At 40.9% G+C, this 13,540-nt stretch overlaps 1 protein-coding gene across 1 annotated transcript; it reads right to left on the bottom strand.

Annotated features, from left to right (window-relative positions):
- Positions 1 to 3,034: 3,034 nt before the first annotated feature.
- Positions 3,035 to 10,845, bottom strand: LOC140309076 (protein-lysine 6-oxidase). The gene is made up of 7 exons (XM_072386909.1): positions 10,305 to 10,845; positions 8,777 to 8,885; positions 7,613 to 7,744; positions 6,759 to 6,915; positions 5,889 to 5,984; positions 4,818 to 4,933; positions 3,035 to 3,229 (listed from the first exon to the last, which is right to left on the bottom strand). Exons 1-7 carry the CDS (start codon positions 10,843 to 10,845, stop codon positions 3,223 to 3,225), a joined length of 1,158 nt encoding a protein of 385 aa, XP_072243010.1. The 3' UTR covers positions 3,035 to 3,222.
- Positions 10,846 to 13,540: the final 2,695 nt, after the last annotated feature.

The following is a 13,540-nucleotide window of genomic DNA, read 5'->3' on the forward strand; positions in this document are numbered from 1 at the left end:
AATTGATAAATAGTTAAAGCAGTTGGTTATAACGTACTTTTATACGTGGTCTGTCGGGGTTGGACCCTTTCTGTTATTCAAGCAAAGATTTTTATTTGTTCCTTTAATTTGTTTACTTTTATGTTCACCAACTTCTGTCAGCTTGGATCTAAAGTCAGCCACATGATATAGAGTTATGTAACGTTTAGTTTGTCAGGAAAATGCAGAGGCAGACTGATCTATAAATGCGCGCCGTGTTTCCATAATAACAGGCTGAAATGCGGTTCACTGAGGCCACAACATCAGCAGCTTCTCTCAGCCACAGCAGGGCCATCTGGTGGCACCTCATCACACTTACAACCAGGACAAAGGGAGGAGGGAAGGAAAGAAAGAAGAAAATTACTTATTTTAAAGGATCTTTTATTAGATGTTTTTCACATTGACATTGAAATCACAACATAACATGGATTATACAGCAAAACACAACTGGAATACTCCTGAACAACAAAACAGAAAACAAAGAACTCCAACACACTTTCAAAAGAAGAGCGGGAAAGAAGGGAAGATGGGAAAGGAAAAAGGAAAGGACAGAAGAAAAGGGGGAAAGGAAGAAAGAAAGAGAAAAAGAAAGAAAGAAAGAAAGAAAGAAAGAAAGAAAGAAAGAAAAGAGAGAGCATCAGGCTGAGTGCTGGAGGGAAGGAAGGAAGGAAGGAAGGAAGGAAGGAAGGAAGGAAGGAAGGAAGGAAGGAAGGAAGGAAGGAAGGAAGGAAGGAAGGAAGGAAGGAAGGAAGGAAGGAAGGGCCCCTTGAAGAGCCACAGGGGCCCCTCAGAGGACCCTCAGAGTCCAGTTATGTCCCAGAAAGCCGGGAGGCTGCTCTGATCAGCTGATGCTGAATCTCTTTGATCACATCTTCAGGTTCAGCTTAAACCCAAGTTCACACAGTTTATGGGATTTATGAGCACATACTGAAGGCTACGTTATCAAATGTGGCCCAAATCCTCATATGTGCTGTGGTCCGAACAGCACAAATCACATGGAATCCGATTTCTTCAATTCCGATTAGGATCTCTTCAGTATGTGCTCATAAATTCACCTTATTTCTGGCATGAAATACGAGTTCCTCTACTCACCGAGAACAGTTTGGTGAAAGTCTGCGTCCTTCTGAAGATATTTAGATTCCTCGAGATCCATATAACGGAGTGAACGGGGCTTAGAGGATGCAGCCTCTAAATAAGGCATTATCTGTCTTTATTTCACCAATACTTTAAGAAGAATGAATGAATGAACGTGTGCTATAGCTCTGTTAGCTCATAGCTGCTGTGTTGTTGTTAATGGCGGCTATGGGGGGGTTATAGAGGGCTTTCTACACACTCGTCTGCTGGGATGACGTCATCGATGCGCTGCAGGATGAACGTATTTCATGCCAGAAATAAGGTCTAGGTTTAAAAATACCGGAGTTCCCCTTTAATGCGACTTCTACGGAATTCGTGAGACGTCACTCTCGTTCCACGTTGGTCGCCACATGTCTGTCTTTTCCAAACATGATGAATGTCTGCTCATACAGACATGAAAAAGATCAGATCTGAGTCACCAGTTAGCAAAAAAATCTGGATTTGGCCACATTTGACACGCAGTCTGAATGTAGCCTTCGGCTGAAAATATGGCTTCTGATTCACCTCGAGTTCACATTAGCAACCGTCTCTGTTCTCAGCTGCTAACACACTTACCTGTAGTTCACTTGTTACCAGAGGATTCACGGGGGGGCCACACCTGATCACTCAGACCAGAAGCTGCTGCTGGATTTACAGGGTGTAAATAGAGGTACTTTGGTAAAACCATGGTGTCAGTAGAAGAAGAAGTTAACATTTAATTGATTTTCAAATCTCAAGAGAGAAAGCGACAGCGTCGATATCGTAGATGTTATGTGAGGCACCTAAACCGAGCATGGCGTGAGAAATGATGATAAAAAACGCAGAAAGATCCAAAATTAAGCTTACACTCCCCCTACAGGTAATTTATATATTGCAGCTTGCGTTACGTTACGAAATTCCGTTAATTTCTGATGTGTAATTATCAGTCGTTAACGAAGTTAACTCCTCCTACACTATGTTGGTGGGAGTAAAACACCGTTTTCTTAGTTCGCCAACAGGTCAAGATAAAGAACAATCAAAGTGAAGATGTACATTTAATCAGGTGATCGGGAGTGCTGCAGTTTTAATGAAGCAACACATTCAGTCAGTCAGAAGGAGTTCACATTCAAGCAAACTTTATTGAGGTGATATGAAGCAGTAATGCAGGATGGCAACAGGAGGTGAGAGCCTGTGTTTGGTTACAAACCGTGTGATAACTTCTCATTACATAACAGAAACACACACATTTACTTAGGATTTTAACCATCAGATCGTGTCCCTTCACTTTTTATTCAAAATTTGGGGACAAAAATGGCACAAAGTGAAAACTTTATGCTTCAGCACCAAAAAAGTCAAAAGATCTACTCTACAGCACCAGTAACGAAGGTTTCAATCCAACAGAAAACTTTGCAGGAGGTTTAAAACAAAACTGCCGTCTCCATTTTCTCTAAAAAGGCCCAGAAATTCTCACCAGAGTGACTAAAGTCTACAACATTAAATTAACATGAAAGCTTAAATGTAAGTTTAACACACTTTGTATAAAAGCAGTCAGGGAAAACATGCAAGAAAAAAAAAGTTTTCATGGTAAGATCACAAGAAATGATCTTTATATAAGACTTTTTGCTTAAAAATGACTCTTAGTGTGAACATAATGTCAAAAACTTCTGCTGTGATCTTAAGAAAGTTACTGTTGAAAGCTTAAAAAACATGATAACTACAGCTTAAACCTTAGTTTAATCAACTGGCTTTCCTTATTACTTCTAATAAAAAACAAACTTCTTACGTATCTCATAGACTTGCACTTAAAATCAGGAAAAAAGCCAGAAACCAGCAACTCCAGCTGTCAGATAAATGTACGGAAGTAAAAAGTCTCTCATTACAGAAATACAGTACTGCATCCAGTACCAACCGGCCACCGGCCACAGTAAAGGTAGAAATGCGTTAATCCAACTCCAAGAATCAGTATATTCCTCCAGCTTCAGCTGTTTTCCTGGCAGTCAATAATGAGTTTTGGTTATAACTGAAATATTTTAAGTCGTGTGTGAACAAAGTGTAACTTCTGTGTTGCTCCACCTGCGTCTTCATCTTCAGGCTCATATCGAAGGATCCACCTCAGTACCTGCAAGAAGCAGAAGAAGTCAAGGCGCTGATGGGTGACAGATCTGGGCTCGGTCATTCTGAGCTTCGAAGTTGAATCTGAGTGGATTTTGGAAGTGAAACGGAGACTTTGGAGCATTTCCGTTTGTGTTTAGGAGAAGAAAAACACACTTTCTGCTGCTCTGAAATTCAGCCGTCGGTGAAAGGAACAAAACTGGGGTCAATCAGATTTTTAATCTGAGTTTTACTCCTGCTAAACTCTTTTTATAAAGACAACCGGCAGCATCTGTGGTCTCCAGAAAAATGTGAAGAAAACAGGCAGAATTCTGAAGTTAGAACAGCAATCAGCAAATACACTTAAAGGGGAGCTACGGTATTTTTAAACCTGGACCTTATTTCTGGCATGAAATACGTTCATCTACTTACCGAGAACAGTTTGGCGAAAGTCGGCGTCTTTCGGAAGATATTTAGATAACTCTTGCAGCTATAGGAGAGCTAACGGAGGGATTTCTACACAGGCACTCTACTGGGACCACTTCATCCACACGCATGGCTGCAGCACAGCTCATTCACTCCGGTAAGAACGTCCATCTTATTCAAAGTGGTCGTTCACGTTGTTAAAATCTGATAAATATCCTGCCATGTTGCACAAAACTATCAGCAGCAAACTCTGTGTGAAGTTAGCCGACTGCCACAGAGCACGGAGTGAATAAACTGTGCTGCAGGGGGGCGTGTCGATGAAGTGGTCCCAGTAGAGTGCCTGTGTAGAAATCCCTCCGTTAGCTCTCCTATAGCTGCAAGTAGCCACATAACAGCAGCTATGAGCTAACAGAGCTATAGCACACGTTCATTCATTCATTCTTCTTAAAGTATTGGTGAAATAAAGACAGATAATGCCTTATTTAGAGGCTGCATCGTCTAAGCCCCGTTCACTCCGTTATATGGATCTCGAGGAATCTAAATATCTTCCGAAGGAAATACCAGAGAAAAAAAATACCAGAGTTCCCCTTTAATCTACAAATCCAGTTTCTCTGTTCTGTTCTGAATAAAACACTGCTTTATGCAATCCGTAAATAATTAAATTCTGTTCTTAGTTACATTTTACACAGTTTATGTTTGGAGGGTTTTATTAGAATTCTTCAATTTTTGGTCTGAAACCTTCATCTGAGTTTGTGGTCTACTTCTGGTTATGTATCTGTATTAAATTCAGTTTCTAATCACCTCTGAGTCAAATGTTAACTACTTAAGAAGAAAATAAAAGTATTTTGAGATAATTCTTTCTTTTATAATGACATCAGTTCAGCCTGTAGGGGGGGCTGTCTGGATGAACCGACCCTCGGTAAAAAAGCAGCCTGTTATTACATCATTAAACAACCAGCTGGGACAGAATTCTACATATTTAGAGGAACTCCCAAAGGCTGAAATACTAAATAAATGTTGTTCACAGATCTGAGCTCACACAAAGCTGAGATCCATCCACAGTAACTGAATATTATTCCAGTTTTAACCAGCAGAATAGTCGGCCTATTGATCATTTGATTGTCTTTGTGTTAAACCTGTGGGCTTCACATCAGTCTGAACAGATTGTGAATGAAAAGGATGTTTCTTACCCCGTCAAGCTGCATCCAGAGACGTGCGCAGCGTTGCCCGTGTACTGCACATCACACTGAGCGATGTTGTTGTTGAAGTTGGACTCTGGAACCTGCTGCCTGGGGTTTACTGTCACCTGCCAGGACAACACAACATATAAGAGGAGCAGCCACCTGAACAACTCTGCTCACATCCTGCATTTAATGGAATTATCAAGACGTTTTACTTTGTCAGAACATCACGAGGGAACAACTCATAAAACGGTGCTAAAACCACAGGAAATGGACAGTGGATTAAAGGAACCTTCTGTAACAAATCCTCCTCTAAGCATCGATCCCGACTGTCTGACCCCAACAGTGATGGAGGTATAACTGCTTGACCTGGTTTATCATGCGATGTTTAATACAGCTGCAAGTCGGGGTTGCTTTTAAGGAACATTTGTCTCTGAAAAACGTTGCCATCTTCCAGAATGACCATGCAAAGCTCAGCGGTTACGCAGAGCCATGGACCTGCAGCTTTAAAAGAGCAGGAACAGGTTTGACTTGTGGAATGGATTAAAATTGCCTCATATTCCCCCACATAATGAAGCAGTTATTGCAGCCAAAAGACCAACTCCACATCAAATGAATTGTTATCTAACATAGCGTTTCTTTCATTTAGTTCAACCCGTTAAATCTGAGGAACGTGCTAAGAAGCAGGTTCCTTGTTTCCACGGTAACTTCAGATGATCTCACCAACCCTAACAACGACTCAGTAAACAGTACCATGACCCGAGTTATCAGTTATTTCTATCAGACTGAAAAGTAGCTGCTGCAGTCAAAGCAGGAATGATGACAAATAGGAAAAAATTAAAAGATATGAATGTGTGATCAATAAGCTGATCAATATCACTGCCACAGAGATGCTGTCAGTAGAGGTTCCAGGCGCTCTTCTCTGAGTCAGCGCATTGTATTTTATCCTTCGTCAAATATTAATGGGAGAAAACGGCATTTTCAGGAAATTAATATGAATTTTGTGCTCCAGTGAGTATTTTAGTGACTAATGAGGACTATAAATATACTGATAAAAGAGTTTTTCCAGGGAAATCAAACCTTGAGGATGTATTTTCCAGGTGTGACGTCGGTGATGTCGATCCACTGACAGTCGATGTCAGCGTTGTAGGTGTCGTAGCAACCTGGACTTAGACCCTGAACAAAAAAACAAGACAAGCAGCACATTTGATGTATCTTACTGCAGAGGCCTTTATTTACAGGCCAAATATAAACACCAATAAAATAAAAAGTATTCCATCACAATCACAGTTAAGTGTTCAGCTTGAAAGATGCAACATGTGATCAAACTATGATGACATCATTTTTAAATACTGAATGTTTGGTGGAGCTGGTTTCAACTGGTTTATAGAAGAAATGATGGTTGGATCAAAACTTTTCTGTTTATTGAACCTCATTGAGGTGTCATAATCACAAGATTTTGGTTGAAGATTATTTGTTTTCTTCACTGTTTTTAAATTTGTTAATTAAATAGTTTGTGACATTAATCAGAAGAAAGAAGTTCAAATGACGGAAATCAGCATGAAAGATGAGAGATAAGCAGAACTATGACGGTTTCGAAGGTCCTTGAGGAATGCGAGAAACTCTTAGGGAACAATCAACAATTTTTAGGCATCTTAAATATGAGCCTGAATAAAAAAAATATATTTTGAGCCACAATGTTATTTTTAAAGAGCTTGCAATATTGACATTTTCTTAAATGTAATTGAGGCTGTCTAATAAAAGCTGGGAAGTACACAATTTTCCTGTAAAATGTGATGAGTCTTTAGCCCTAATTAGCAATAACTGCAGTTAGACTGAAACTTATACAGAGGAAAACATTCTATAATAAGATCAGATGCCAAAAAAATCAGTTTTTTTAACTGGAGATTATTGTTCTTCATTTATAAGTTCAAACAGGTGTTCACCTACCTGAGTGTGTGAGGTACAGGCGAAGCGGCGGTAGTATCCGGGGTCACAGGATGTGTCCTCCAGACAGAAACTGGCCTTGTGACCCTCAGCTACCTGTCTATATGTCTGAGCGTCCAGCAGCTCGTAGAGGCTGAACTCGTCCATGCTGTGGAAGTGACTGAACAACGGCACAATTAATACGAAGAAGTGGAGGACAGGATCCTTCAGGTAAAGGACAAATATCCCACTTTCAAAATACTCTTAAAGGTCCTAAAATTCCAACTGAATTAAAGCGAGTACAAGAGAGTCCTAAAAACATGTGGAGTTCCCCATGGCTCCATTTTAGGGCCCATTTTATTTTCCTTTTGGGAGAATAGCTTCTTTTCCTTGTTATGCCGACTCCACAGAAACTGAGGGGTGCAGGCTTCTTTATGTCCAAAAGCAACTGATTTATTCACATGAAATGTTGGAGGGCAAACAAAAATGTCTACATTTGGAGGATAGGAAGACAAAGATGTGACTTTTTGTGCCCACGTATTAAACTGTTCTGCTTTTTCTTGTATTTTTCCTTCTACAGGAATTTTATCTCTTAAGGTGGGACAGACATTTCTATTGCAACAGCAAACAACTTTAACCTTTGTTAACCTGTTCAGGGTTAAATACTATTGTTAAAATCTCTAAAAGCAGCTTATAAATGGTCAGTGGTATGGAGTTGAATAAAAGGAGTATGGGTCCCCTCAGCAATGTGGTCGGACTAAAACATGATGTAGAATAAATGGAAGTTCTATGAATTATACTTTTCAGTAGAGGAAATGTACTTAGCTACGTTCCATCACTGGAAACCTAAACAGTCTTGTAGTGTAGAAGGTGCATACTTATGACAGCTGTGCCACTCCCAGGCATATCGAGGTTTGCTGGGCAGGAAGTCTGCGGTTCCCTGGTTCTTCACCCTCTGAGGAAACCGCAACAAAACTCGAGTGTCATAATCCTGAGCGTAACGAGCAGAGCTGAAGGAGGACGGGAGACAAAGAGAGGACAGGGTATGGCTCTTCAGTTCAGACCAAATCCACGTTCAATAAAAGGAAAAGCTAATTAAAGAACAAACTTATCTCACAGGTTTAGCTTTTAACACGGATTTGGGAGATAATATCTATCAATTTAATTATTACAATGTCAGTTTTAGTGTCATTCATATTCAAAGCATTTCAAGTTCTTGCTTTTTATGTGATCTTATTCACACCCTCGACTTTCTTTGGAGCCCTTTGTGGGTGTAAAGAGAGAATAAAGAAGACTCCTACACACTGTGGTCTGACTTTTAATACATGCTGATAAACCTGATGAAGTTCTGACAACAGAGATGTTCTCTGGTGAATAACGACTGTTTTCTGCTGTCTTTATCATATTCTTTCAATTGTAAACTTTCCTATTAATACCTCAAATAAATCATCATGTAATGATCTCAAAATCACGGTTAATGCTTCAAATTGACCATTAAAGTAATGTATGTAGGACACTGAGTGCACAATTGACATTTAATTTAGTTTTCAAAACATTTCAACAACAAACATTTCAAAACATTGTGAAATCTGTTGCAATAGATATAGTGAAGCTGTTTAAATAAAACGGTAGTGTCTCATTTCTGGTTTGTTAGTTGCCGATAAAAATGTACAGACTTGAGTTTTGGTGAATAAGCAACTTATTTCACATGCAAACAAAGTGTAGAAGCCGACGTCCACACACCAGAGGGCGCTGTTGAAAGGGGTTTATGTAACCTGTCAGTTACAGTCTTTAAGGTTTCTGGTTTTAACTGAAAACACAGCAGGTTAGCTGCAGGAGGGGACGAGCGCATAAAGGGCGTTGGTATTAATAAGCTCCACTGGTTGTTATTCATCAAACTTCACGTCATAAGTTTCTTTACAATTGCGAGCAGGAGAGTGAAGTTAATGCTGATTGGTGGATGTCAGAACACACCTTACTGTGTTCAAATTACTTCTCCTCCGACCTAAAAATGATAAAAGCCAGCAGGGGTAAAACCTTACCTGGTGAGGCAGTTCTCCTCAGCGGCACAGCGCAGGTTGTACATGGGCGACCTCTGGACGTATGTGGAAATCTGGATGTAATATGGATCAGGAACCAGATCGGGGAGGCCTGCAGTGAAGACAGAGCAGATTCAGTTAGTCTAATACCTCTGATCACAGGTTACACAACAAAGAGCTTTAAGTCTTGTGTTTAATTTGATGTTTGTTGTGTGTTCAGTGTGACCGTTTCTGGTTCTTTGTTCCTTTGGGTCGGCTCGTTGTGCTTTGGTGACAAAAAAATTCACATTAAAGCTGCTTTAATGAAGAAAACAGATTCAAACCCTTCCCTGACAATAATAGGCACAATGTTTGTGAGCAGGTTTAGAAGCTGTGAAGGGATCGGCACTTTCTAAAGTGAAATCTCTACATCGTGGAGCCAGGAAAAGGCGGAAACTCACAGCTACTTATACTTTATGCTTTTGAAATTGAATTAATTTCCACTGGCAGGCAGATAAGGCTATCCGTTGCCTCCATGAACGTGTCAATCATAATGTGATCACGGGCTAAGGGTGTGGTTCACCTTCTGGTTCAAGTGTTGCATCCAGCCAATTCATTTCTGCTTTGTATTGCAGAAGAAGAGATCTGGATCATAAAAGCTCTGCCCAAACACTCATTACCTCCATCCTCTGTCACTAAATGTAAAACAATTTGGCTATATTTTCATTTTGGTTTGAAATGTAATATACATGAACATCCAATACTTCCTCTTTTTCCAGCTGCTCTTTCTGGTTTGAGTAACTTTTTAGATTCGTGAATGAATGTATTATTGGTCAAAATGCTCTGACCATAAATATCAGGTGAACCAAACAGCTTCTTCATTGACGAACCATATTCTGGATTTTATTTGTCTGCGTCTTCGTCTTTTTTGCGGTTCCTCTCTGATCAACACTTATTTCTAAATTATTTTAATAGATTATCTAATCGAAGCACTTTAGCTCTGCGAATACTCAATAAAAGATCCTGGAGGATAAATATTTGTCTTTGCTTGAGCTGAAATTGAAAAAAAAAGCAACAAAAACTTTGCAAAGTTGTTTAGCTGTTTAGCTGTAAGTTTTTTTTAAATAATCAAAATGTAAAAAAATTGGGATCTTTGAATTCATAGCAAGTACAGTGGAAACATCTGTCTTTCTTTAGACTGGCATTAAAGAGCTGATTGAAGGGCTGAGTCTACAGGAATAATGAGCCAATAAAAGCTGGCATTTAGACTTTCATGGCACAGAATTTCAAGACATTTAACGGTTTAATGGACAATAAGCAATAAACTGAGCCTGAACAACTTTGCTGAACCAAATAAACAGATTTACATTAAATTATGGATGATTACAACACAAGGAGTACCAAACCTTTAAAAAATCTAAGGCAAACTTTCAGTACTTTGAAAGATTGATAGTTTGCCTCAGGGTGACTTGTTGACGTGGTCACTTGTATGACTGAGACTTGTGAGACTATGATCAAACTGTCTCTCTCAAAAAGGTCTCTTTTTATATACCGTTCTGGTGGTAGCTGGTGCCATATCCGTGCCGAGGCTGCGCCTGAGCTCTTGGTCTGTAGTAGGAGTCGAAGTAGTTATGATAGGGGTCCTGTCGCTTATATGGATTATAGGGATCATCTCCGACCATCATGTCCTCCCGGTTGGCCGGGGCTGAGTCGCCGTCACCGCCATGCAGAGGCTGCTCTGGTCTTTGCAGCCGACGCGTCATCGCGCGTAATTGCGCGGAGCTGCTGGCGGCTGGGACTCGCGGGGATCCCCGGGGAACTTCGGCGGCCGTGTCGTTCGCGTTCCTGAGCACTAGCACGGGGTCATTACGGCGAGGAGTCCCTGTTTGCCTTCTCGCGGTCGGCCTGTACTGAGAGCCACGGCTTAGGATGCTGAAAACCTGCCCGTTGTGTTGCCATGTCAACCCCCGCCGGAGCGCATCACCATCCTCAGCAGCAGCAGCCTCCTGAGCGCCAGCTTCGTCCAGAAAGGCACCAAAGAAACATATATGCGCAAAAGACAGCGCCAAACGGGCAAAGGAGAGCTCTCTCATGATTGTAATAAATTAAGAGAGTCTATTTTCCTTTGGACTGCGCAGCTGCTGATCTGAAGAGTTTGACTCAAACGTTGGTGCTCAGCAGCTCCTACCTCTGCTGAGGGACAGGGGGAGGAGTGAGATGTTTTCTCTTTTTTTTTTTAAGTTGAAGAAACCAGATATGTGTGGCTTTTAACTCTTGGTGTAACCTTGACCTTTTCAGTCAAGGTCAACATTAAAAAAAAACCTTAAGGGTTCAGCCTGAGAGCTCCAGCTCTAAAATAGGTCAATAGGTTGGAGAGATGACAAACCATTGCCATGTCACCTTTGGGCTTGTTTTTCTGATGAGTGCTTCTTAGTTTGGTTGGAAATAACAACAAGAATCATTGCAGAATGGTGTGGTGGTTAGCATCGTTTTAGGTTCAACAGGTGGGAGTCTGCATGTTCTCCCTGTGTATGCGTGGGTTTTCTCCAGGTACTCCGGCTTCCTCCCACTGTCCAAAAACATGCATGTTAGGTTAATTTGTGACTCTAAGTGAGTGTCCAAGTGAGTGTCCAAGTGAGAGTGTGGTTGTTTGTTTCTGTGTGACCCTGTGATGGACTGGCGACCTGTCCAGGGTGTACCCCGGTTCTCGCCCAATGACCGCTGGGATAGGCTCCAGCCCCCCCGCAACCCGACTGACGGATTAAGCTTGTATAGAAAATGGATGTATTTTCAGGCCTTACTTAATTGTTTTTATCTCGGAGTCAAACTAAATATTTAACTGCATCTAAGGATTTGTCCTGATAAGTGATGGAGCTATGAAACAGTTCAGGGTTGACACTGTTGTTTTCAAATTTGACTTATTGTCTTTAAATGCATCATCATGGATTTCAGGATTCAGTATGACAAAATAATCAAAACTGACTTTGAAGATGACGTAAAAGCACAGAAGTGTGAGGCTGCCTGAAAGAAAAGTCATCAGTCAGGTGAGGCTTCTCTGTGGTGAAACTGCGGTAAAATCATTGTCTTTTACAATTAATGATTGCAGCCGCAATGGCCCTGTTGTATTATAATGCAAATTCTGACCGGTTGCCAGGAAAAGAGTTGGTTTGAAAACTTTCTATAGCATGAGGTGCTGTTCTGTCTCTAATTACAGTATCTTTGTGGTCAGAGTTGCTCTAAATTAAGGTCTGAAGAAGCTGAATTCTGACTCCAACTATATACTGGAAAAAAAGTGTTGTTCCTAATGGTTGCTTATTACATTTTTCTAATTGTAATGTGAAATAAAGCAAACCTAACTAAATTCTTCAGTGAGCAGCCACACTTACATCTGCAGGAGAAATGCCTGCGCTTCAGTTTTTCCGTGAGCAGCTGCAGGTAGCCGCACAGCAGCTAGCTGCTACTGTAGCAACACGTGTGCAAAGTTTAACCGATTCTTTCATAGCTCAAGGAAAATGTGATCTGTCTGAACAAGAGCTGCTTTTGTTTTTACGACATTTGTGTAAAGATCAAAGGTAGGCTGACTTTATCGCAGCACTCTGCACTTCCCTTTCAGGAATACAAGGCGGCAGCTGCTGTTTCCAATGAGAAGCAGGTGTCGGCCCGATCTGAGCGGTTTACACAGCTTCATTATAAGGGCTTGCTACCTGGAGGGGCCTCCTACACACAGGACACATTAAAGGGCCATGGAAACACCATCAACACTCCATCACCAGCAACACCATTATCACACCGAGTGTGTGTGTAGAAGACAATGGAGGAAAGAGTTGCAGCAATGCTACAGAAGCTCGGCCTGTCAGCTACATGTGACTGAATGTGTATATGTGGCTAAGAGTTTGAGTTTAATACAAAAAAGCCTCCCCAGGCAGGTCTATAAAGATGTTGTGAAAAACCTAATCCAGCGATCAACAAAACAGAAACGTGCCTGTTCTAACATCCAGCCGTGTGTTACTGTGTTACAGGGGTAATAAGCATTCTTATTTACAAGTTTACCAGCAAGCTTCCTACTCCTCAAGATGGAAAAGCTTTGTGGAAGGCCTTTGTTAAAACACGTCTGATCCCTCAACAGAAAGCGCTGACATGGCATTTGGGGTCATCATTCATGACTTCTCTCATGGTGCTGTGACCTAAACCAAGATACAAGTACAGGTGACCAGTATGTCCCAAGCCTTTTTTTACACTAATCATTCAGAGCCAGTGTTTATGCAACTTCTAAATCAATATACAGTACTGCTAAAAGTCTCGATCCGCTCCTAATTTCTTCATATTTCCTTCCAAGCAGCCAGACTTTCTTGTAATCTTTTAAAGTGGTCTTTAGCTCACTTTTTCTACTGAACTCTGACCTATGAATCATTCAAGCAGAAAAAAGGCTCCAAACTCAAGGGATGAACCAGTGTTGTGTCGACACATAACTGACAACTTAGCAAAGAAGCCATTTTAAATTGGATCTTTAGGCACTTTGTTACCAGCAGCCTGTCACAAAGACACATCATTTGTTCCCATTTCTTTAGTTTCATCTATGAAAAACAGCAAAGAAAACACAGTTTGACAGACAGAAAATAGGATTTCTGCAGCAACAAGGTGATTCCCAAAGAGCTATTAGCTGAAAACTTGGCATATCTCAGCATGGTGTGCACTGTGTCCTTAAAACATTTGAGGAAACTGGACAAGTGGAGGACAAAAGAAGAAGTGTCAGGCCTAAAAAACTATCTACAGCAGATGAACAGGATC

Source organism: Leuresthes tenuis, unplaced genomic scaffold (assembly GCF_036924035.1).
Source record: "Leuresthes tenuis unplaced genomic scaffold, fLeuTen1.0.hap1 SCAF_6, whole genome shotgun sequence".
Lineage (NCBI taxonomy): Eukaryota > Metazoa > Chordata > Actinopteri > Atheriniformes > Atherinopsidae > Leuresthes > Leuresthes tenuis.

Bases quoted from the DNA above. Each gene is read 5' to 3' on its own strand.
- LOC140309076 (XM_072386909.1), bottom strand. From the start codon at position 10,845: ATGAGAGAGCTCTCCTTTGCCCGTTTGGCGCTGTCTTTTGCGCATATA. The intron at 7,745-8,776 runs GTAAGGTTTTAC...GTCCTCCTTCAG, and splicing joins GAGGAGAACTGCCTCACCAG to CTCTGCTCGTTACGCTCAGG. The intron at 4,934-5,888 runs GTTTGATTTCCC...TTGTCCTGGCAG, and splicing joins CTGGAAAATACATCCTCAAG to GTGACAGTAAACCCCAGGCA.